Consider the following 21253-nt stretch of genomic DNA (forward strand, 5'->3'; position numbering starts at 1 on the left):
CATTTGTGCTAATCTCAGGTTGTTGGTCGAGCGGTGATGGAGCAGCAGCAGCAGCAGGGGACAAACCTTGCGATGCAATGTATTGTCGCAGAGAATGAACAGAGTGTGTGTTGTGAGGCGAGCTTCCTTGTTTCCCGAACGGCGGAATGAACTCACTGCCAATAACTTGTTTTGTCCCTTTTTCTATTAGAACACGGACCGATCAAAGGACTGGTACAAGACAATGTTCAAGCAGATCCACAGGCTGACGAAAGGTACCGTTTGCCTGCCTGTTTTTTCTCCCCCCCCCCCCCGAAGCCCTGCATTCAAATCTGTGGGCAGCCCTTAGTGGATGTTGGAAGTACCCAGAGCACCGGGAGAAAGGTTGAGAACAGACTTAGAGAGCCAAACTAACCACGATAGCATTTAGCTTGCCTTATTTTTGTCCTTTAAATAGCAGTTGGAGGGGGAGCTTCAATCTGAACTGGGCATGTGGGGAGTGGCTTGGTCTCAAAGGAAATCCAGCCTTCCCCCAAGCTGCCATTAGCTCTAGAAGAGAAGTGTTTGTTGGGGGCCAAGGAAAGTTCTCCCCCAAGACTAATTAGAGGGATGTGATGACCCTCCATGACACTCATTGAAAAAGCAAAAAAAACTAAGAAGAGGTGTGTTGTGTTTACACATATTTAGCATCATTTGTACGTTGGTCCATGGATGCTGTGTGCCTGTGTGTGTGTGTGAATTTTTATACATGTTTATAGTCTTGGCCATGAAAGGGCAGTGAGCCCAGAAAGGGGCTGCATATCTTTGCAATGTGCAGCTCGTTCTACCTCTGCCGCCGCCCCCTACATGGATGTCTGAGGTGTGGAACATTTTGCACATGGACCTCCATGCCTTTAGTTTTTTGCATATAATGGAACCACGAGCATGTGGGATTCGAGGGCCCTGGGAAGGCAGCATACAGAGAGGCCTGCTGCCTGCGAAGGGTTTCTCCGTGCAAACGTCCATGCCTGGAATTGGGGGGGGGGCAGAGCCAGGAGAAGCCCCACACCATCGGGGCAGGGCCTGAGATAAGGCCCCACAGCCTTCTTAGCCTCAACTGCCCTCTAAGGACTGGTCGGCTGATACTGACGGACGATGTCTTCAAGTAAATAAAGAACCATGCAGATTCAAATACTCCACAGGGAAAGGAACAACTTTACTGAGGCAAAAAACTTTGTTACAGTGGTACCTCGACTTCTGAAGGCGATGTACATGCAATGTGCAAGCAAAGTGAGAGAGAGAGAGCGCAGCTCGCTGAGCGCAGGAATTTATCTGTCCTGGCTCAGCGCAACCTTGAGGTAGTCAACACAATATTTGCATCAGAAGTGAGCCTGCTAGAAGCTTCCGGAAGCTTCCAGCACTTTCCAGTTTCTGCCCCCAATGACCTTAGTCATGACAGATACATGTCGTGTTCTTCACTCGTCTGGCGTTGACTCCCTTGATGCCTCTCGCAATGCTGCTATTTGTTTATCTTTATTTACTTATTAGATTCCTATACCGCCCTTCATCACAAGATCTCTGGGCAGTTCACAGAATAAAAAACAGGACAAAAACATGAAAATAAGTAAAGCAAAACAGCCAAGCGATAACACACACACACACACACCTTCCCACAGACACATTTAAAAGGCTGTGGAATATTAATCAGCCCAAGGCCTGGTCGAAGAGGAACGTTTTCGCCTGGCACCTAAAAATATATAACGAAGGCGCCAGGCGAACCTCCCTAGGGAGAGCATACCACAAACGGGGAGCCACCACAGAAAAGGCCCGTTCTCATGTTGCCACCCTCTCAAAGAGTCTGGGATGGTTTATATGGGGGGAGGTATTGTGGTCCTGAGCTCCCCTCTGTGAAACAGGCCCTGTGTTTTGGCTTTGTGGGGTTAAGGAAGCATTGTCCTCCTCTTCCTTTTGTAGTCCTCTATAACCTTGCCGGGACCCAGGTGGCACTGTGGGTTAAACCACGGAGCCTAGGGCTTGCTGATCAGAAGGTCAGCGGTTCAAATCCCTGCAACGGGGTGAGCTCCCGTTGCTCGGTCCCTGCTCCTGCCAACCTAGCAGTTCGAAAGCACATCAAAGTGCAAGTAGATAAATAGGGACCACTCTGGCGGGAAGGTAAACGGCGTTTCCATGCGCTGCTCTGGTTCGCCAGAAGCAGCTTTGTCACGCTGGCCACATGACCCGGAAGCTGTCTGCGGACAAACGCCGGCTCCCTCGGCCTATAGAGCGAGATGAGCGCCGCAACCCCAGAGTCGGACACGACTGGACATGATGGTCAGGGGCCCTTTACCTTTATAACCTTGCCATTGGGTGAGGAGTGTTTTTCCCCATTGGTACTCAGCCAGAAACTGCGGGGGCATGTCCGTGTCATGTGCTGTCAGACATTTGGTGGGGGGCAACTGGGCCCCTTGTTTTGCCCTTCTCGCAGTATTCGTTTCAGCTTTCGCCACCCCCTTTCCCCTTTAATTCAGCTTTCCTGCGCATGAACCCCTTTGCGCTCCTCCTCCTCTCAACAACATGATATTTGGTGGGAGGCAGAGGGAGGAGAAGCCAACTGCCATCTCAGGGAGACGATGAGCCACCCAGGGATGGGGCTCGAAAGAAGGGCGCAGAATGCTAAATGGATGTTTTCTGCCTTTTTTGCGGGGAGTGTCAACATAAAATACAATTCTCGGCATGCGCGTGCGAAGAGATTCACACTGATTTGTCCATCTCTCCCTTCATTTCTTTCCTCTCTGTTCTCTCCCCCCCCCCCAATGTGCTCTTTCTGCACAGACCCTCCCGAAGAAAACCCTTATTGCCCTACCTACAAATTCCCCGAACTTCCTGATATCCAGCCCCAAACCAAAGGTACCCACAAGCTTAGCCAGTTTTTCTGTGTTGGGTTTTTAACCATACTCTTTAAGTCTTTCACACTAGAGCGTGCTACTAGTCGAATGCCTGTCCTTTCAAGCATGGCTGGCTCTTGAGTGGTGCTGTTTGCCACCTTGTGTGATGTGTGCGGAGGCAAAAATACTTCCTAACCTTCTATTCTCTGTCTGGAGTGTGTGGTGTAATACTGTTGTCGAACGAGCCCGCAAGGAGCTTAATGGGGATAGGAAATTAGGGGAGTGATGTTTCCTCCACTGCTTTCCAACTCCCTTGCTTTTCTCCGCTGCAGAAGAAAATCCTTATTCTCCTACCTACCAGTTTCCTGTGTCTACTCCTAGCCCTAAATCTGAAGGTAAATAGTTGCGGTTGGTCACTGTTTCCTTTTGCACAAGCGCCGCTGCTGCTTCCTCCTCCTCAACTTTCCAACCAGAGTTTTCTTCCCCCACCTTAGTTTGCTTCTTCCTAATTGATCCTGCTGCCAGTTAACTTTTGCCTTAACTGTCGGACCAGCTATCTTGGCTTCGCCTTGCTCTCTCCGCTTTCTAACAGTCCCCGGACTAATGCTGCGGGACTTGGAGCTGCTTGGTTTTTGTGTGTGCTCAATCCAAGGTCCTGAGCCGTGCATCTGCAGTAATTTACCTGGCACACTGAGCCCAATCCACCAAGCGCAAACTGCATTGGATAGAATGAGGACTGGTCTGAGAAGAGAGCCATTCGATTGCACATTCCCCATTCATTCCATGGGGGGCTTTGCTGAAAACTTCCCCAGTGAATTGGGCTCATGATGCCAGCTAATTGATTGCCCTGAAATATAGCATTTAACCTAGTGTGTATTTTTTAAAAATAATTGTCTTGCGTTTTCCCCTTCCCCTGCCCTGACTACTTTTTAAAGATTACCTTAGACGGGGTTTTCCAAACTTGGGTCTCCAGCTGTTTTTGGACTACAGCTCCCATCATCCTTAGCTAGCAGGACCAGCGGTCAGGGACGATGGGAACTGTAGTCCAGAAAACAGCTGGAGACCCAAGTTTGGGAAACTCCGCCTTGGAACAAAAAAGACTAACAAAATCAATGGAAAGAGATGACCATTGACATGACATTTAGTGACCCTTAACACACACAGACAGAATTGATACATTTTCAGTGCATAACGGTGCATTTATACTGTGCAACTTTACACATATTTATACATATCTTAGTATATTACTGTGTCATGTATGATACGTAAAAGTTCTAAATATGTATCAATATGTATATATATTTGGTAATCATGCATTTATGCTCTGACTCAAAAGGTTTAGACCAGGCATCCCCAAACTGCGGCCCTCCAGATGTTTTGGCCTACAAGTCCCATGATCCCTAGCTAACAGGACCAGTGGTCAGGGATGGTGGGAATTGTAGTCCAAAACATCTGGAGGGCCGAAGTTTGGGGATGCCTGGTTTAGACTCACTGAAGCTCCTCTTAATTCCAGCCCTCGGTTAGCTGCCCCCTCTCCCATGGATTACCTGCACTTCTAATTAAACCTAGATATTTGTACCCGTGTAATACTTCCTACTTTGTTGCTGGTGTGGGGCTTGCTAGGGGCTGCCTTGCCATAGCTGGTGCACTCTCAGCGGCGACAAGTACAAGCTCTTAGACGCGCTGAATCTGGCATGCTATCTGTAAGAGTGGCCCATAGCTCAAGACTTTAGAAAAACCCTTTTTCGAAATGCATGTGTTTTGCATGTCTGAGGCTCCAGGCTCACCCTCTGACACTGGGGGTTCAAAGAATGATCTCTGGTGGCAGAAGAACCTGTGTCAGAGATAACTGCTGCTAGTCAGGGTCCGAAGCACAGAGCAAGTTTCTGTTCCATCTTGTGTGGTCATTTGAGGCCTTCAGACAAAATGCTATGCATTGCAAGGAACGCCTGTGCGATGAAAGTTATTTACAGCATGGACTCAGAAGCCCTTTGGCAGCAAATGAATGTTTAGAATATTGTGGTACCAGCAGTGTTGTGTCTGATGCTACAGAGCGACCCAGGGCACCAAGGTTTGAAACCGCCTGGTGTGGAATTGTTTCTCTGTCAGCTGCTGCGATTACGAGATGCATCTCAGTCGTGTTGCAGCAGGAGGAGGAGGGGATGACTTTCCTAAGCCCTTCTTGCACCATGGCAAACTATTTGTGGCAACGTCTTATAATGAGATTGCTGCCGCAGGAACCTTGCTCACTATAGGACGGCAGCCTGCGTGCCAGTTGTAGCTCTGTTCTGGAGCACTGGGTGGTGAAAACGCAGGTTTCTAGCTTGTTTTAAAACTTGTGGGTCTGTTTTATTGTTATAGAGCAGGCATCCCCAAACTGCAGCCCTCCAGATGTTTTGGCCTACAACTCCCATGATCCCTAGCTAACAGGACCAGTGGTCGGGGAAGATGGGAATTGTAGTCCAAAACATCTGGAGGGCCGAAGTTTGGGGATGCCTGTTATAGAGAATGAACGCTTTCTGCAACAGGAGGCCGCCATCGCTTCAAGAAGGTTTTGCTCTTGCTTGAGGCAGGAGAACTGGGGACTTGGGCAATGGACCCAAGCACTTTTCTCCTGTGCCTCAGTGGCAGCTTTCAAGCAGAGAGAACTGATGGCTGCCCTAAACTGTCCAGTGCAGATGATCAGAGGATGAAGTGAAGCTTTCAGCTCAGTGGGAATTGGGTGGCATGAGGAGCTAACAAGAACCCTTGTAGCCCTGTAAACACCAGGGCCTGACTTCTCTCTCTGAGCAAGCTGATGTTCAGGTGTGTCGGCTGGATCGCCATACAAAAATAGTGGAAACTAGTCAGTCAAATGGGAAGGCCTCGGAACTGTTGGTGGGTAATGGGCAGGAGGTAATGGACAGTCTTTCTGGGCATTAATGGAATGCCAGCACCCATTTTCCAACCCAGCGTCTTGTTTCGTTTATTTTATTCCGTTTTTGCTAATCAGTCCTGCTCTGGTGTTGGGAATGAGGATGTTTTTGGCAGTCCCTTTGAAAAATAGGTTTCCTATATATCTATATTGGTGGGCATTCTTTCGAATATGCTGTTCTAGAGGAGGAGGAGGAGGACATATGTACTTGCATAAGGAAAAGCAAAGTCACACTACGCATGGTTCAAAGTAATCATATAAAGCAGGCAAAGAAGCTGAACAACTGTGCCTCCCCTTTAAAAAGTTCAACATCTTACCTCCTCCCTGAAAAAACTCAACAACTTTGACCCGAACCCCCCCCCAATGGGCTTTCTTCCTTCCTAAAAAAAGCTCAAAGTTTTTTGACCTGAACCCCCAAAAAGGGGGTAGATCACTGCCAGTTCTTAACTGTGAGTAGATCGCAGTCTCTTGGGAGTTGGCCACCCCTGGTATAAAGGATTATATTGCAGTACTGATAAATAGTGTGTCATCTGGGACTTCCTGCCGTCTTGTTCAAGTATCCCCTCCTCTCCTGCCTACCCTGAAGAATTTCAAACACAAGTTTGCTAGAACCGAGCCTAGTAAGATGTTGAGTTGATGTGGAGGGCCTTCTCGGTAGTGGCACCCACCCTGTGGAACGCCCTCCCATCATATGTCAAGGGGAAATAAACAACTAACTGGCTTTTAGAAGGCATCTGAAGGGAAGTTTTTTTAATGTTTGATGTTGTGTTTTTAATATTCTGCTGGGAGCCGCCCAGAGTGGCTCGGGCCAACCCAGTCAGTTGGGAGGCATATAAATAAAACCAACATCCTCATCATCCAGTCATTCTAGCAGTCAAACAAGCATGGAAGGAGAGGGAGCTCTCACAGCCACGTGCACAAAGGTAAACATAGGAACACTTGTGTATTTATATATTTTGTAAAAATGTATATACCGCTGGATTATAGAACAAACCTCAAATTGGTTAACGAAAAAGATAAAACAATAAAAAAGCTATTCCCACAGTTTAAAAACATCCAGAAAGTTTAAAACCAGAATAGAATAGAGTAAAACAAATCAAAGCTCATGCAAACTTTCTAAACTGCTGTGTGGGGTTGTCTAAATAAGGAGTTTTCCAGCTGGCGCCGAAAGGAATACCTGCAGTGTTTTCAAACGCCTGCCTTTTCCATGGTTAGAGAGGAATCTTGCAGACCTCTCTCTCTTCACACTCTCATTTTCTCCTGCTGCCGTTCCCCACACAGATGAGAACACTGAAAAGGATACCAGGACAGAAGGCAAAACTCTTTAAGTCATAGGTGCCTAATGAAATACCTGTGGTGATTGTAAATCGTTTGTTTTCCAGATGAAGATTCCGATTCCTATGTGCCTCAGTACTCCTTTTACAAAGACAGTAAGTACATGGATGTTTCAAAGTTTGAAGTGAACTCACGTAAACGCTAAATATTTAAATAGTATGAAAGAGAACATGTTGGTGGGCTTGTTAGTTGCATCCCATCGAAAATCGTGGTGCTTCTAGAACGCAAAACCTTGAACATTTCAGAACATTGAGATCTTGTTGTTTCCCTTTCAGACGTAACCATGTTGTGTGTTTGTTTTTTAATGCTCCCTTTTCAGCAAGAGCACAAACTTCAGTACCCCGTTCCAAGAGCGAGAACAACACGATTGACATGGAGAAAGTGGTCAAGAGATCGGCCACTCTGCCCCTGCCAGCTCGTACCTCTTCTCTTAAACCGAGCACTGAAAGGTAACTTGGTTTCTCCTCATCAGGAGTGCTTTAACTTGTGCCACCTGTTTTGCCACAAACCTCAGACTTTCCCCCTCAATTCAAACCAAGTGTGTTTGGCGCAGTGAGAAAGGAAAGGGGCGTGGATCTGGTTCCAAACATAAGGTCGTAATTACAGTTTGGTTAATGGGCTCCAGCCCATTTTTGACAACTAGAATGATGCTTTGGCGTATCAGTGTAGGAAGGCAAAGAAACTCCCCACACCCCTAGTTTGAACTGCACGGTGCTCCAAGCCTGATTTTTCCTTTTGGTTGAAGCGTTTTTGTGATTAAACTAGGATTAACCTCCCAGTGAAAGTATTTCGTTTCTGTAACAACAAACTATATTCCGCCCCAGGAATGATTGGGAGCCTCCGGACAAGAAGGTGGACACAAGAAAATACCGCGCTGAACCTAAAAGCATTTATGAATATCAGCCAGGAAGGTCCTCGGTTCTGAACAATGAAAAATTGGTAATGTTAATTTTATCTTACTAATACGCTTTCCTCCCTTCCTGCACCGCTGGCATGCTTCCATGTGGCTAGGTTTTACAGTCTTGTTTTTTAAGTTTCCGTCTAAACTTATATTTAACATCTTAAAAATCCTCCGTCCTGTTCGAAAACAGCTGGTGAATAGGCCGAAGCCCCTTCACTGTTGCAAAATTCTTTGGAGTGTGTTGAATGTGGTTGGTTCGCTTGCCAAATGCTTAATAATCCATGTTGGACACCACAATCTGTTGGGTGGTGGGCCTGATTTTTAACGCCTTATGTTATTGGTGCATTCAGTGTGGGATTTAAGCAGCAATGAGTTTTAAATAGGAGAGTTTCCACAAGGTTTTTAAGTTAAGAGAAAGCAGGCTTTGCTTCTTCTCTTTTGCTTTTGGGTTCTTCCTGTGGCCAGGGTTAGGAACATAGTGACTCTTCAGAGTTTCAGATGGAGATGCTAGGGATCGAACCTACGACCTTCCTTCTGCATGCAGCTCCAACCAATGGGTTTTGGTTTCATAAATTCATCTGTTACTCAGTGGCGAGTGCTCCTTCCCCACGCAGCAAGTGTCCTGGGCGAAAGCTCCGCTTGTGGGCGAAAGCTCAGCTGGGTCTGATGGAAGCTGTGTTTCAAAACAACTGGAGAGCACCATTATATTTGAAGGCTGCTGTGCCATCTTGCAGAGGTAATAATGGGCCAAATGGACTATAGAGTACCTGCAAAAGGTCTCCGATTCAGTCCCCAGGACCTCCAAGCAGGAATTGAGACATCCTCAGCAGACCTTTGGGTCTCAGATTTCTCCAGCACCCTGTGCGAGGCCAGAATTCAGCAACCCACCCACCCGGCCTCTCGCCTTCCATTCTACATCATAGGTTTTTAAATTAAAGATTTTCTTGTGTTACAAAACAAACAAAGGGGGGGCAGTGCATGTCATCTCCACTTTCAGTTCATAGAGTCTTTTTCACAGTTCGTTTACATGTAGTGAGAGACAGTTTTCTCGTGGACATGCTGCAGTTTGGGGGGGGGAAAGAGAGGGAAGGCGTGTTGTTTTTTCGTTCTGTTGCATAGTGTTAGTGTCAGCATAACATGGGTCTTTTGCACCTCACAGACCATGGGAGGTTAGGGGGTCCAGAGTTGGGTTGGTTGTGTTCAGTTGATTGCAGCATGACTTGTTTGTATATGGGCTGTGGTGCCGCCAAAGCGCTGCTCCCCTAAACCCACCACTGTCCTCTGTCTGAAGCACTGGAGAGAAACTGCCGGTCAGTATAGACAATTCTGAGCTGGATGACACAGGGGTCTGAGTCCGTAAAAGGCAGCTTCCTATGTCCCTGTGATCTGCACAAGGCAGCATTTTATGCCTGTCTAAAGCTTTGTGAAGTTTCGAAGCCGGTTCTCATTAGGCAAAAGGAAGTCTGTGTTAAAAATACGATAATTGGCTCAGTTCAAATGATCGTGGTTTAGGAGGATTGTGAACAAGCCCACAGACTTTCCTCTCCCTTTTGATTTTTTCTGTTGTTTGCTATGATGTCCACGCTCACAAACTAGCACTGGGGAAGCACACATATGGAACATCTTATGTCGCAAGGAGCATCATTCAGAATGGAGAGCTAGAGCTTTCGCTGTCTTTTTTTTTTTTTTTTTTTTGGTAGCAGCATACTCCCCTTCAGGTCTAGTGCTAATGGTTAAATGGCTGACCCCATGTCTTCCTGCTCAGTTCTCTATTGACTACCGCAGTGGTGTACACCATCACAAGGGATGGTCACTTGGGGTGGTTTTTTTCAGCTAAGGGAGCTAGGTCTGTGCAATTTATCGGGCTCAGCATGTACCTTCATCCCAGTGCTGTAGCGTGGGTTGCCGGTGCCCGGGACTGCGTGGAGCAGGCATCCCCAAACTGCGGCCCTCCAGATGTTTTGGCCTACAACTCCCATGATCCCTAGCTAACAGGACCAGTGGTCGGGGAAGATGGGAATTGTAGTCCAAAACATCTGGAGGGCCGAAGTTTGGGGATGCCTGCTCCACACAGTCCCGGGCACCTGGCGTGGAGGGATGGGAGGTGAGGGAAACAGACAGAGGACGCCTGTGGATTCAGCTGCTTAACAGCGTCCACCTCACCCAGGAAATTGCAGCTGCAGGGATAAGAAAAGGAGAGTCATTTTGTTATCTGCAGGCGTCACTTCCCGGTTCACATGGAGAAGCTGTTTCCAACAGAGCCCAGCGATGGAAGCGTGCAGCTGTATTGAGGCAGTACCGGGTGTTGAAATGTTGTGCCCCTGACCATTTTGTGCCCAGGGAAACTGCCCCTGTGGCCTGCCCCCCAGGCTACGCCACTGATTCTTTCCCCCTGCCCTTTCCCCCATTTTTGGCCAGTCCTCTTCTGTCCATTTTGTGTTTTCATTTCCATAGTGGGTAGTGTTTTTTTTCTTGTACCCATGGCCATGCACTTGTGATGCATAGCCTTCAGGGGTTCTATTCTGCCATTAAAATAAATCAGCTTCTAGCTTTAAAAGGTTCTGAACGATGCTCTGGACAGGCACAGTTTATTCACACATCTGAACCCTGTTCACATCTAAGAGGGAGCCTTAAATTAGTATGAAGAGAGGTGTGTGGTTGAGGGAAGCTTAACATTTTCCCCATCTTGCTTCCTTAAGCTTTGTATACCTCAAGCACTTTCTTCTCAGGCTGTCTCACTCCCAGTATCAGAAAAGCCCTCAGAACAGTGATTGTCCTTTGTTAGAGCCTGATATCTGCAAAGGAGACGACTAGAGATGCTTGAGGAATTAAGCCTTTGCAAATTTCTAAACAAAAGGACCCGAATCTCTTCCTGACATGCCGGTTGGAACTTAGCTGCCCGTCAGATCTTACACTTTTCCAACTGTCGTGGTCCAGCGTTACCTGTGCAGTTTAGACATGCCAAAATACACACTTAAATACATATTTTGAGAGAAAAGGAACATTTAAAAATGTATTCGGTTGTCTGTGTGTGCTGGAAGGATTCTTCTGTACCCCAGAAATTCCAAATTTATGTAAGAATGGAATGGAATGATGGGGGAAATACAGGAAAGTGTCATAGGCTGGCAGTCGACAGCTTACAGATATGGTTACAACATTGTTATACTGTGTTTCTCCGATAATAAGTCATATCCCGAAAATAGGCCATACCCCCGAAAATAAGACATCCCCTGAAAATAAGCCACCGTGTTTTTTTTTTTGAGGAAAAATAAATATAAGACGGTGTCTTATTTTTGGAGAAACACAGTAGCTTTGCTCGTCTCACAGGCAGAGAAGTATAGAGCAGGTTAATTCTGAACTGCTCCTAGCTCAATTAAAGTTTGTCCAGCTTTCCAGCCTTACAATGCATTTTTTTTCTTTAAGTTTTAGAAGGCTTTTAAGTGGTTTTACCTAAAAACTCTCTTATAGAACCCTAGTGTGGAAAGGTTTCTCTGGGGCAAATTGCAGCTGGCGTGGTAAAGGTTAATCTCCGCCGCACCCTTGCCAAGTCCTTATCTGGTTCAGAGGTGGGGAAAAGAGACTAGGGACTCAGCTATACAGCTGCAAATAAAACATTTTAAATGTGCTGTAACGTGCAGTGTGCAAATGTGACACTAGATGGTGACAGTGAGCTATGCAAAATTCAATGTATTTCCCCAAACGTTTTTTTAAAAAAAGGATTTTCACAGCGTTTTTTATATCTGTGTTGTTTTCAACTCGGAGGAAAATTCTGAGCACAGGACTCAGGCATGCTTAATATCACACGTAAACATTTGAGATGTGGTGAAAGTGAAAAGAAGAGTTATCTGGTATTTGGTGCCTGCTAGTTGGAATCCTTGTTGAACTAGCAAAAAGAGTTTTGTGGAATGTGAGAGCTTGCTATTTTTCTTTGCTTTCGGCTGCTAAGGGGTACTTAGAAAAATACCAGGCAGATCTGCAAGAGCTTCTGGGACTTTGCTAGAGGAGGCCTGAGTCAACATGACTCATCTCAAACAAGGGCTAATATCTTTAGCGCCCTTGACAGCTAAGGTCTCATAGCATCTTTTTACAATGGAAAGATTGGGGAAAGTGATTGACTTACGATGGGCCAGAAAGCAAATGTTATATAACTTGCCCCGTCCTAAATTATAAAACAAAACAAAACACCTCTCTGTAATTTGTCAGGCAATCTCACTGTTACAGTCAAAGCACAGAAATATTGGGGGGGGGGTATTTCTGGGACCAACAAGAATGTTAGTCGCTTTGTATAGCTGGAATGTCACTTTCCCTAATGATTTTGAGTCCATCTGCGTTTGCACTTTCCCTAATGATTTTGAGTCCATCTGCGTTTGCCAAGCAAAACGTTTTTCTGCTGTATTCAGTCCCTTGTGCTAACATCATCCAAGGAGAATGGAACCAAAGCACTGTGCAGTAGCTGTCGTTTGGGAAGATCAAATCACCTTTTAACCCAGGTTAAAGCACATTTCCCAGATTTCAAAATTATGGTATCAGTTACACCTCAACTTGTTTTATATTTGATGCAAAGCAGTTTGCTCCACCTTTACCTTTAGTTTGCTCCACCAAGAGCCAATGTTTAAATGTGCTCAGGTATTCAGTGTACAGTACAGTGGTTCTAAGAGCCCCAGCGTGTTGCTTCAAAACAGAATACAAGTATAAAAAGGGAGAGCCTTTCTTGGTAGTCATTCTGTTCCTGTCCTGTCCTGTCCCTACTCTGTTGGTTTTGTCTGAACTCTAAACTTTTACCCGTGTATTAAATGTTGGTGGTTTAACAGAACAGAGTCTTATGTGTCCATTCCCTTTAGAGACTTCTCAATAACATGCTTTCTCTAACTGCGTCCTCTTTAGTTTAGAATTTCACCCTTCATCCTGTTTGCCATTTATGAAAAAGGGTTTTCTCACATATCCATGTGCTGTTAAAGATGCCATGTTCTGCACCGACACATAAATAGAGTGTGTGTATGTGTGTGTAGCTGAGATGGGAGGAGTCGCAATGGAAATTGCGACCCAAAGTCTTCATTTCGGCAGAAAGGTGATGTTCAGCAATTGGCTGTTCGGAATGGATCGCTCTGGAAATTTAAGAAGGACTTAATAGGCTTTATTCACATGTTACATTTAGCGAAAAGGAAAGTCACGTGTCTCCATATGTCGCCCCGCTGTTGCTGACCACGTGGTCTGCGTTTCAGCTCGGGGGAAATTTGATTTCACCAGCTCTCCTCCTACATTTGCCTGCCAATAATGGCATTATCTGTCCCAGTTCAGAAATGACCCATTCCCATGTGGTGTGGTGAAGAGCAAGACTGTATCTTGACACTCTGTATTGAAACGGAGTTTCTTCCGTGACTTATCAGTTCAATTCTATGCCAATCTACTGAGATGCAGGCGCCATTGAATTCAATGGTACTTACTCCCAAGGAGCTGTGTATGGCCGGAGCTTACATTGCCAAGTAATGGGAAGTAGGGGGGAAACGCAGAACTCCGCATCTTTAACAGTCCTTTCCTATTCTCTGCATAATGTTGTCGTTCTCTTTCTTCCATTCCTGTATCACCAACTCCTTTAGACTCGGGATATAAGCCCAGAAGAGATAGATTTAAAGAATGAGCCTTGGTATAAATTCTTTTCGGAATTGGAGTTTGGGAAGCCGGTAAGTTTTGATGGTCATAACCATTTACAAAAACAAAAACCCAGCCTGCCTTACAAAACGCACATGCAACACTCCCTCCGCCATTCTGATTATAGTTATGACTGTAAAACAAAACAAAAAAATGCAACCTTTTTTTTTAACAACAACAAAAAATGCAGAAATAATTTTTTTTTGCGCATCAAGCCACAGATGTATAGCCTCTTGATGGTATCTGGAATTCACTAAACCTATGTGAGCAGTACTGGTGGCCGTTCATATGCCAAACTTTAGTATGCCGCTGCAATTCATTAGAAATGTTATTTCCTTTATTTTCCAGTGGGTGCTTCCCATTCCCCTAGCGACAGCAATGACGGCCATTTTCTTTCTTGCTATTGCTAAATAACTTCAGAGCAGGATGCCCTCATCAACTCTTGCCATCTCTTTCCTGAAATCTTTGGTCAGCTTCCTACCAGCAGGATGAATCCTGTACAATACACATAGCTTGCCCTCCCTCCCTGTGTGCCGCTGCTTTTCTCCCAGCCACAGTCCTCCGAGGAAACTGCAGTCACAGCAAAAATCCCAGAAATGTCCTTTTGGACAGACCCGTTGCGTTAATCTTTCCCACATTATTCAAAGTGGGTTTCAGATACAGGAGCGTCATCCTATCAGAATACTGCTGCGCATGGCACCTTCCACAAACAACGGAATTGAGAATTTGATTCCATTGTCGTGTTTTATTTATGCATATTATAGGCGTTTTACCAATATTAAATTATTGTGGTGGTTTCATGTTTGTGTTCACATTTTTGAGAGGCAACCAGGTGGAAGAATTCTGCTGGAACGGATTATTCACCTAATTCACGCAGATAGTCCTGCATGCAGAATCCAACACAAAATTGGAAGTTTTTGATGGTTAATCCATTCTTACGTAACTTTAGAACATTTCTGGTTGGGCACAGTTTTCATGGGATGACTTCCGAAACCAATCCCAATCCACCCAATTTTTGCTCTTGAAATAATTTTTATTAAGATATCCACACCTTACAGTCAGTCATGAAATGCAGAATTAATCAAAAACCTGTCATATCTACTCAATTTGGGGCACGTGTTTTGTATATTGACACGATAAATTGGGAAGGCGGCTCCCTCCCATTAGAGTCAGCCAAGCCCTGATTCTAGGACCGAAGCTTAGGACCGAAGGTTCTTTGGCATCAAGTCTGCCCAGAAAACCCTCCTTGAGTTTTTCCTCTCGCCACATTGTGTAAATGGGTCCCATTTATCAGGAAAAAAAAATTCCCTGGGTTAACTTCTCTGCCAGAGCAAGAGCGCGCACCTTTGGCCATGAAGGGTGTTCAACATTGCGAAGTATTCTCACCTGAGCCTATTCCTCCAGTTTTGTAAGATGTGGAACAGATCTAGGTTTCCTTTTGCACATTATGGGGATTCAAGAAATCCGGGTGATCAAAACCACTCCCCCTCCAGCAAATTACCAGTTTAAATAGGGGTGAAACGGGAGCAGGAATTGCCAGCGTTCTCTTATTAATTCCATTTCTGGAACTGAAAACACAATACAATTGGTATACATTGTTGTTGTTTCTGTCAATTTACAAATGATAGATAATGGATTCTGCCCCCCCCCCTTTTCCGGTTTGCATTGTTTCCTTTGCATTTAAATTGAATGGAGTGGGACAATGTGATGCCAACATAATTTATGCAATCAATTAAGCTGCGTAATTTCACCACAGCAGACAGCAATTACAAAATAGCATTGTTTTTGGCGGTTGATGAACTGGAGCAAACAGAAGCAGCGATGAATACAGGGGTGGAATGGAAATCTGGGCTCCTTACATCCCTGGTTGTAAGAGCCATGAAATTTGTGGCCTTTAGGACCGTGAAAATGCACTCTGCAGCGTTCCGAGCTAGCGATCAGATTCCATCTAAACATTCATTCCGTTTTCTTCTTTTTTGCACTTTTACAAAAGTGCAAAGTGCTATCAGCAAAGTGAAGTTCTGCAAATTCCGCTTTGCTTACCCCCCGCAGTGCTAAGGAAAGCTCCACTGTTGAAATTCTCACTTTAAGATCCCTATTAAAGGCATGAGAATCCTCTTAAATGGGGAATCTGAATACCCTGCGAGGGATTAGAAGGGCAGATTATTCCATTAGTGATGGCCATTTTAATAGGCCTACATTGAATTTATAACGGGGTCCTTTTTTCAATGTAAAATCTGCCAATATGGGCAGGAGGAAGGTGAGCTTTTAGAGAAAGAAGTGTCTTGCTGTGGAATTGTAAAAAAACAAAAACCCCAACCCTTTGTCTGTGAAACATTTGCCAAGATGAGTTTGAAGTTGTTTCCTTGTTCCCCACTCAGCATAGACAGGCATGGACAGTGGGCAATCTTTGCTGATATATTCTGTGTGCTCAACATTAGTGCCCGAGCCACTGGTGGTTCAGAAAACCTATGGAGTGCTAATATTGGTGTTCAGGGTGGGCTGTTGCTGCCCATGTTTTATCAGTTTCTCCCGCTGCCTCCATTTCCGCTTTCACTAGCTCCAACTAGAATGGCTTTGGTGCAGACAACTCTGGCCTTGCCACCGGGGCCTATGATGGATTCCCAGGACCCTTCTTTCATCCCTGCCCTCCCAGGTGTCTCGGTCCCAGTGGTACCTACTTCCCCCAGTGTTTTGACCCATGGGCTTCAACTGGTTTGTTGACCACCATTTCTGTGGTCAGCTCCACAACTCTGGTCTTGGTTTTGCTGGAAGCACCTCTTTCCTCTATGAAAGGTTGGCACATGGGCTCAAGGCAGAACAGCTCGACTTGTTGCTGTGAATCCTGGTTTTTACTTGATTTAGACGGATATTGCTGTTCTGGTCACACCACCTATGGTTCTGGTATATTAGAAACCACCATATAAGGTTGGAAATCTCCTTGGGAGGGATGGCACGGCATGGTGTCCCGTTCCTCATTGGCATTTAATACAGAAGAAGTATATGGCTGCCCTCATGCAGCAATAGAGCAACCATTTTTTTTCTTTCAAAAATGGCTGCCCCATTGCTGTACGGGAGCAGCCATATTGTTTCGGGTTTTTTTTCCCCCTGTACTAAGTGCCAGGGAGAAACAGCCGCGAGATTTCCACCTGAGTGGCAGAGCTGCCCGGTTTTCACAGCTTCAAGCTGCGGGCGGGTGCGGGGAGTTTTAAAAGTAAAATGAAAAACGGTAAAAGGCAGACATCAGACCATCCTTTCAGATTCATCGCCGGGGTGCAGGTTCTGGAGTGGGCCACATTCTGAAATGCAAAAACAAGTGGGTGGCTTCAGAAAAAAAGGCAATTCACTCTAGAGTGTAGAGTTCCTAAATTTCTTCCCCCAAGCCTAGTTTCTTCAGTGTACGTTGGGTTTGTTTTTCCTTTGTCTGCCACCCGGCGAACTCTTCCTGCTGGATGGCTGATAAACTGAATGAAAGGTTATACTGTAGAAGTGAATCTCCATTCCTAGTTTTATAAGACAAGGCAGCCTTGTAACTATTGGTGCTTCTCACCGGTCCATTTTTTTTCATTCTGCTACACCAGCAGCAGAAGCTACTGGTTTTGATTCCCATCAGTACAAGTTTCTATTCCTTGGGCTCTGTGTACCGTAGCACCTCCCAAACCCAGATCTGTTGGGACCCCGGGAGCTGGTATCCAAATCTGGGTCCTTAATTCACTTCTTTGACCAAATTCTTAATTCCACCTTCTGTTCCTTGCGAAAGATCAACAAGTAGCTCAAACGGTGACATGAATAACTCTGCATTTTCATTGCCCCACACTGCCACCTCTGGGATTTCAGCCATTTGTTAACATGGTATGTATTTGAAGTCTGGGAACGGGGCTGGAGATCTATATTTAAAAGAAAAAGAAAAGGCAACCCCACAATTTGCTCTGTTTGAAAATCTTGGTTATACCCCTTCTTTTTTTCCGGGGTGTGTGTGTGTGCAATTATTATTATTATGGTTTGGTTTCTTTAGCAAACTATTGGAAGTGCTTTCAAGCAAATTTTTAAAGCAAGCCCTGCAACACAATGCATGCTTCCTCTGTCCCTCTCCCATAATCTCCCGTGTTTGCGGTTTTTACAGGTTTAGCCCTTATTACTTTCCTTCCCCTCTTCAATTTTATTTCCAGTGTTGATGCGGTTTCCGCCCCCCCCCCCCCCAATGTACTCCCTCTGTTCTAATCCAGTTTCCATGTTCTTTGTGATGTCTTTCCTTACCTTCATTTCCTCATTTCCTCCTCTTGCTTTCCATCAGCCTCCAAAAAAGATATGGGATTATACTCCGGGAGATTGCTCTATCCTTACTAGAGAGGATAGGAAGGTAATTGAAACATACGTTGTACTATAGTATGGTTTCTGTGTGTATGTGTGGCTTCAGCTTTCAGTCTCTAGCAATGTTTGGATTTTGCGCGAGTGCAAGTGGTGGTTTGAATTTAATTGGTTTTGGATTCCTTATGCCTTGTTGTAGGCTGATAAGAAGCCTTAAAGTGTTCTCCTTTTAATCCTCGTTGGATCACAGCAACCTCCTTGCTCTTGTGATCTGTAGTGATAATTGTACTAACAAGTGTTTTGTGCGGTATGAATGAATTTGTTACAGTGGTTTAAAAAGACATATTTACAAGAAACCCTACTAGATCATGACAAATTCAGGAGGGAATCTAAGACAGCTGTGTAGTTGAGTATGGAAAAAATATTCGACTTTTGTCTTGTCTATCTTTGTCGCTTTGAAACAAAAGGCTCTGTTTTTCAGAATTAACTTTTGTTTTGCCTCCCCTTATGTGTTGTTTCTTCCTTCTTCTTCCTTCTTTAACCAGACTGACCCAGAAAAAGACATCTACCTCTATCAGACTGAGTTAGAGGCAGATATAGAAAAAATGGAGAAAATGTATAAAGATAAGAAGCAGATGAAGGTATTTCCTCTTCATTCCGCGCTGCTTGCTAATCCCTGTTCCTAAACCCTCTGCTGCTCTAATCAGGTTGTGGCTGGATAATTGGCAAACAATGTTGCTGCAAATGGTATTACACAGAGGCTGCATTCAGATGCAACACTAAACCATGGTTTGCTGTTACAGGAAGGGAGTTTGGGCAAGCTTGGAGCTTGTGTACGCTCCCCTCCTCTTCTGGTGCAGCTGTGAGGTGATCGAAATCTTTCTGTTTCCATTTCCAGTCAGCCACGCACAGTTTATTCAGCATTATGTCCAAACCTTAAACTGTGATCAGTAAAACATGGTGTACACTAAACCCGCAAGTTACATGGGAGGTTATGTTCCGGGGATCGCGCCCAAAGCCAACATTGCGTACTGTCAAAACCCACTTGGTTCAACGATGTGTGGGCCTGCCAAGGTTATTCCCCCCCCCCCAAGAAGCCTGCCCCCTTTCCATGGCTTTTCATTTTTGTGTGTGTAATTTTTGTGAGTTTACTGTGTTGGGGGGGAAAGGTATCTCAAAAGCAGTCAGACTGCTTTACAGACCCTATTTTCCAGGGACATTTCCGGATTTACAGAAGCCATCTGGTTTCTGATTTGATCCCGGAATGTCCCGCTTTGCCTTAAAGGTAAAGGGACCCCTGACCATTAGGCCCAGTCGTGACCGACTCTGGGGTTGCAGCACACGGAAACACTGTTTACCTTCCCGCTGTAGCGGTACCTATTTATCTACTTGCACTCTGACGTGCTTTCAAATTGCTAGATTGGCAGGAGCAGGGACCGAGCTCATCCCGTCGTGAGGATTTGAAACGCCAACTTTCTGATCGGCAAGCCCTAGGCACTGTGGTTTAACCCACAGCACCACCCGCGTCGTCATCGTCCCCCAATTCTCATCAGAGAAATGTTAGGGAGGGTATGGAGTTATGTGACCCCCCTGAACCAAGGAGATAAGTAACTATACAACTTTTAGAAGACATCTGAATGCAGTCTTCTATAGGGAAGGTTAAAAAAAAGGCTTAATGTTTTATTATGTTTTTATATCTGTTGAAAGCCACCCAGAGTGTCTGGGGCGGGGTAATAATAATAATAATAATAATAATAATAATAATAATAATAATAGAATAGGACGTCCTTATTTCCATCAGAGGAATGTTGGAGGGTATAGCTTTATCTCCCATGAAACTTAATTTTCAAATGCATTTGATTATCCTTCTTATTCTTAATTAAAACAACACCCCGAAGCAATCTCATTTCAGTGTACAGAAACCGAAGTTTCAGTGGCCCATTTTCTTTTTCTTCTTTTTTAAAATCATTTTTATTAATTTTCCAATAAAAACAGCCAATCAACATATAATCATAATCATATTCCAATAAAAAACCTAAAACAAGAAAAAGACCAAATTATATTTCCAATTATTTATTATTATTATTATTTTCAGACTTCCCATAGTCTGGACCTCTTGGAGCATCTTCTACATCTCATTTATGAATGTTTCTATTTACAAATGGAGCTCCGTCCGCCATCTTGGATGCAGTTTAGATAGGATTTTTTCTACTTATGAATTTTTAGATAGGGTTGCTTCAACTTACGAATTTTTTCTCCCAATGCATTCCTATGGGATTCGACTTACAATTTTTTTCGACTTACGAATGTGCGTTCCGAACGCATTAAATTCGTAAGTAGAGGTACCACTGTATATTATTCCAGTCTGGTTTTTTCCTCAGCACAGCTTTTCCTAGATTCTTTTTCAGTCCAATCCAGGCTCTTGTCCAACTCCTCATTAAAAAAATTAATGATGCAGCTTCTCCGGTGTTATCAAGTTGTAAATTACTCCCTTCCAAGCTACTGTCAAAAATCTCCACTTGATAAAAAGCTGCTTGCATCTTGCAATGTAAATTAATTGTATTCCACATATGTGAATCATTTAGCGATCAATCAGCTTTTCAGAGACCACACCTTCCCCCCTCCCAGGCCCTAGGAGGAGGGAGCTAGCCACCCAATAGCTTTTTCTCTCGCATCCAATGATTGGTTACAGGTAGGTAGCCATGTTGGTCTGACGTAGTCGAAACAAAATAAAAAAATTTCTTCCAGCAGCACCTTAAAGACCAACTAAGTTTTTTATTTTGGTACACCAAAATAAAAAACTTAGTTGGTCTTTAGGGTGCTGCTGGGAGGAATTTTTTTTATTTTGATCCAATGATTATATCCTGCAAACAGCTGCACTACATGTTGTCCAACTTATTATCTCAGTTCAGGTGCAAAATCAGCCAACAAATATCTCTATTTCCTTCAAAACAGGGAGAAACTCAAGTTTTTCTGTGCTGCGTCATTAATCAACACCATTTTGAAATGCGCAGGAGTTGATTTATTAGAAGCGAAACTGTATAAATCAGTGCCATTTTGTTTTGTTTCTTCTTTTCCTTATCAAGTCTCTCAAATCAGATAAAGCTGTGCAATTAAATGTCCAATTATAGATGAAAATCCATCTGTACTCCTCAAAATAAGTTAGGTTTCTTAACGGGGCTTGGCGTAGAAAAAGCCGTTTGTATTATTATAAAACGAAGAGTACATACCGCGTAACTCCAGAAATCATGATGAGAGTCTCCTTTAAATCGAACTCTAAAGTCCAAGCCAGGAGCAGTAAAA

At 44.6% G+C, this 21253-nt stretch overlaps 1 protein-coding gene across 41 annotated transcripts in view; it reads left to right on the forward strand.

The window, feature by feature from the left end:
• SORBS1 (sorbin and SH3 domain containing 1) overlaps nt 1–21253 on the forward strand; it is a 171910-nt gene that overhangs the window by 112070 nt on the left and 38587 nt on the right. For 31 of the 41 annotated variants that reach the window (XR_004693865.2, XM_060275087.1, XM_060275086.1 and 28 more), the window contains 9 exons: nt 191–254; nt 2791–2865; nt 3176–3238; nt 7140–7187; nt 7412–7541; nt 7917–8031; nt 13591–13674; nt 17937–18002; nt 18496–18591. Coding sequence is in view for 40 of the 41 variants with exons in the window: in XM_060275087.1 (XP_060131070.1) it covers nt 191–254; nt 2791–2865; nt 3176–3238; nt 7140–7187; nt 7412–7541; nt 7917–8031; nt 13591–13674; nt 17937–18002; nt 18496–18591 (741 nt within the window). In the remaining variant the exon portion in view is untranslated. The remainder of the gene's footprint in view (nt 1–190; nt 255–2790; nt 2866–3175; nt 3239–7139; nt 7188–7411; nt 7542–7916; nt 8032–13590; nt 13675–17936; nt 18003–18495; nt 18592–21253) is intronic. The other 10 variants (XM_060275082.1, XM_060275105.1, XM_060275090.1 and 7 more) reach the window with 8 other exon arrangements.

Source organism: Zootoca vivipara, chromosome 5 (genome assembly GCF_963506605.1).
Source record: "Zootoca vivipara chromosome 5, rZooViv1.1, whole genome shotgun sequence".
NCBI classification, from domain to species: Eukaryota; Metazoa; Chordata; class Lepidosauria; order Squamata; family Lacertidae; genus Zootoca; species Zootoca vivipara.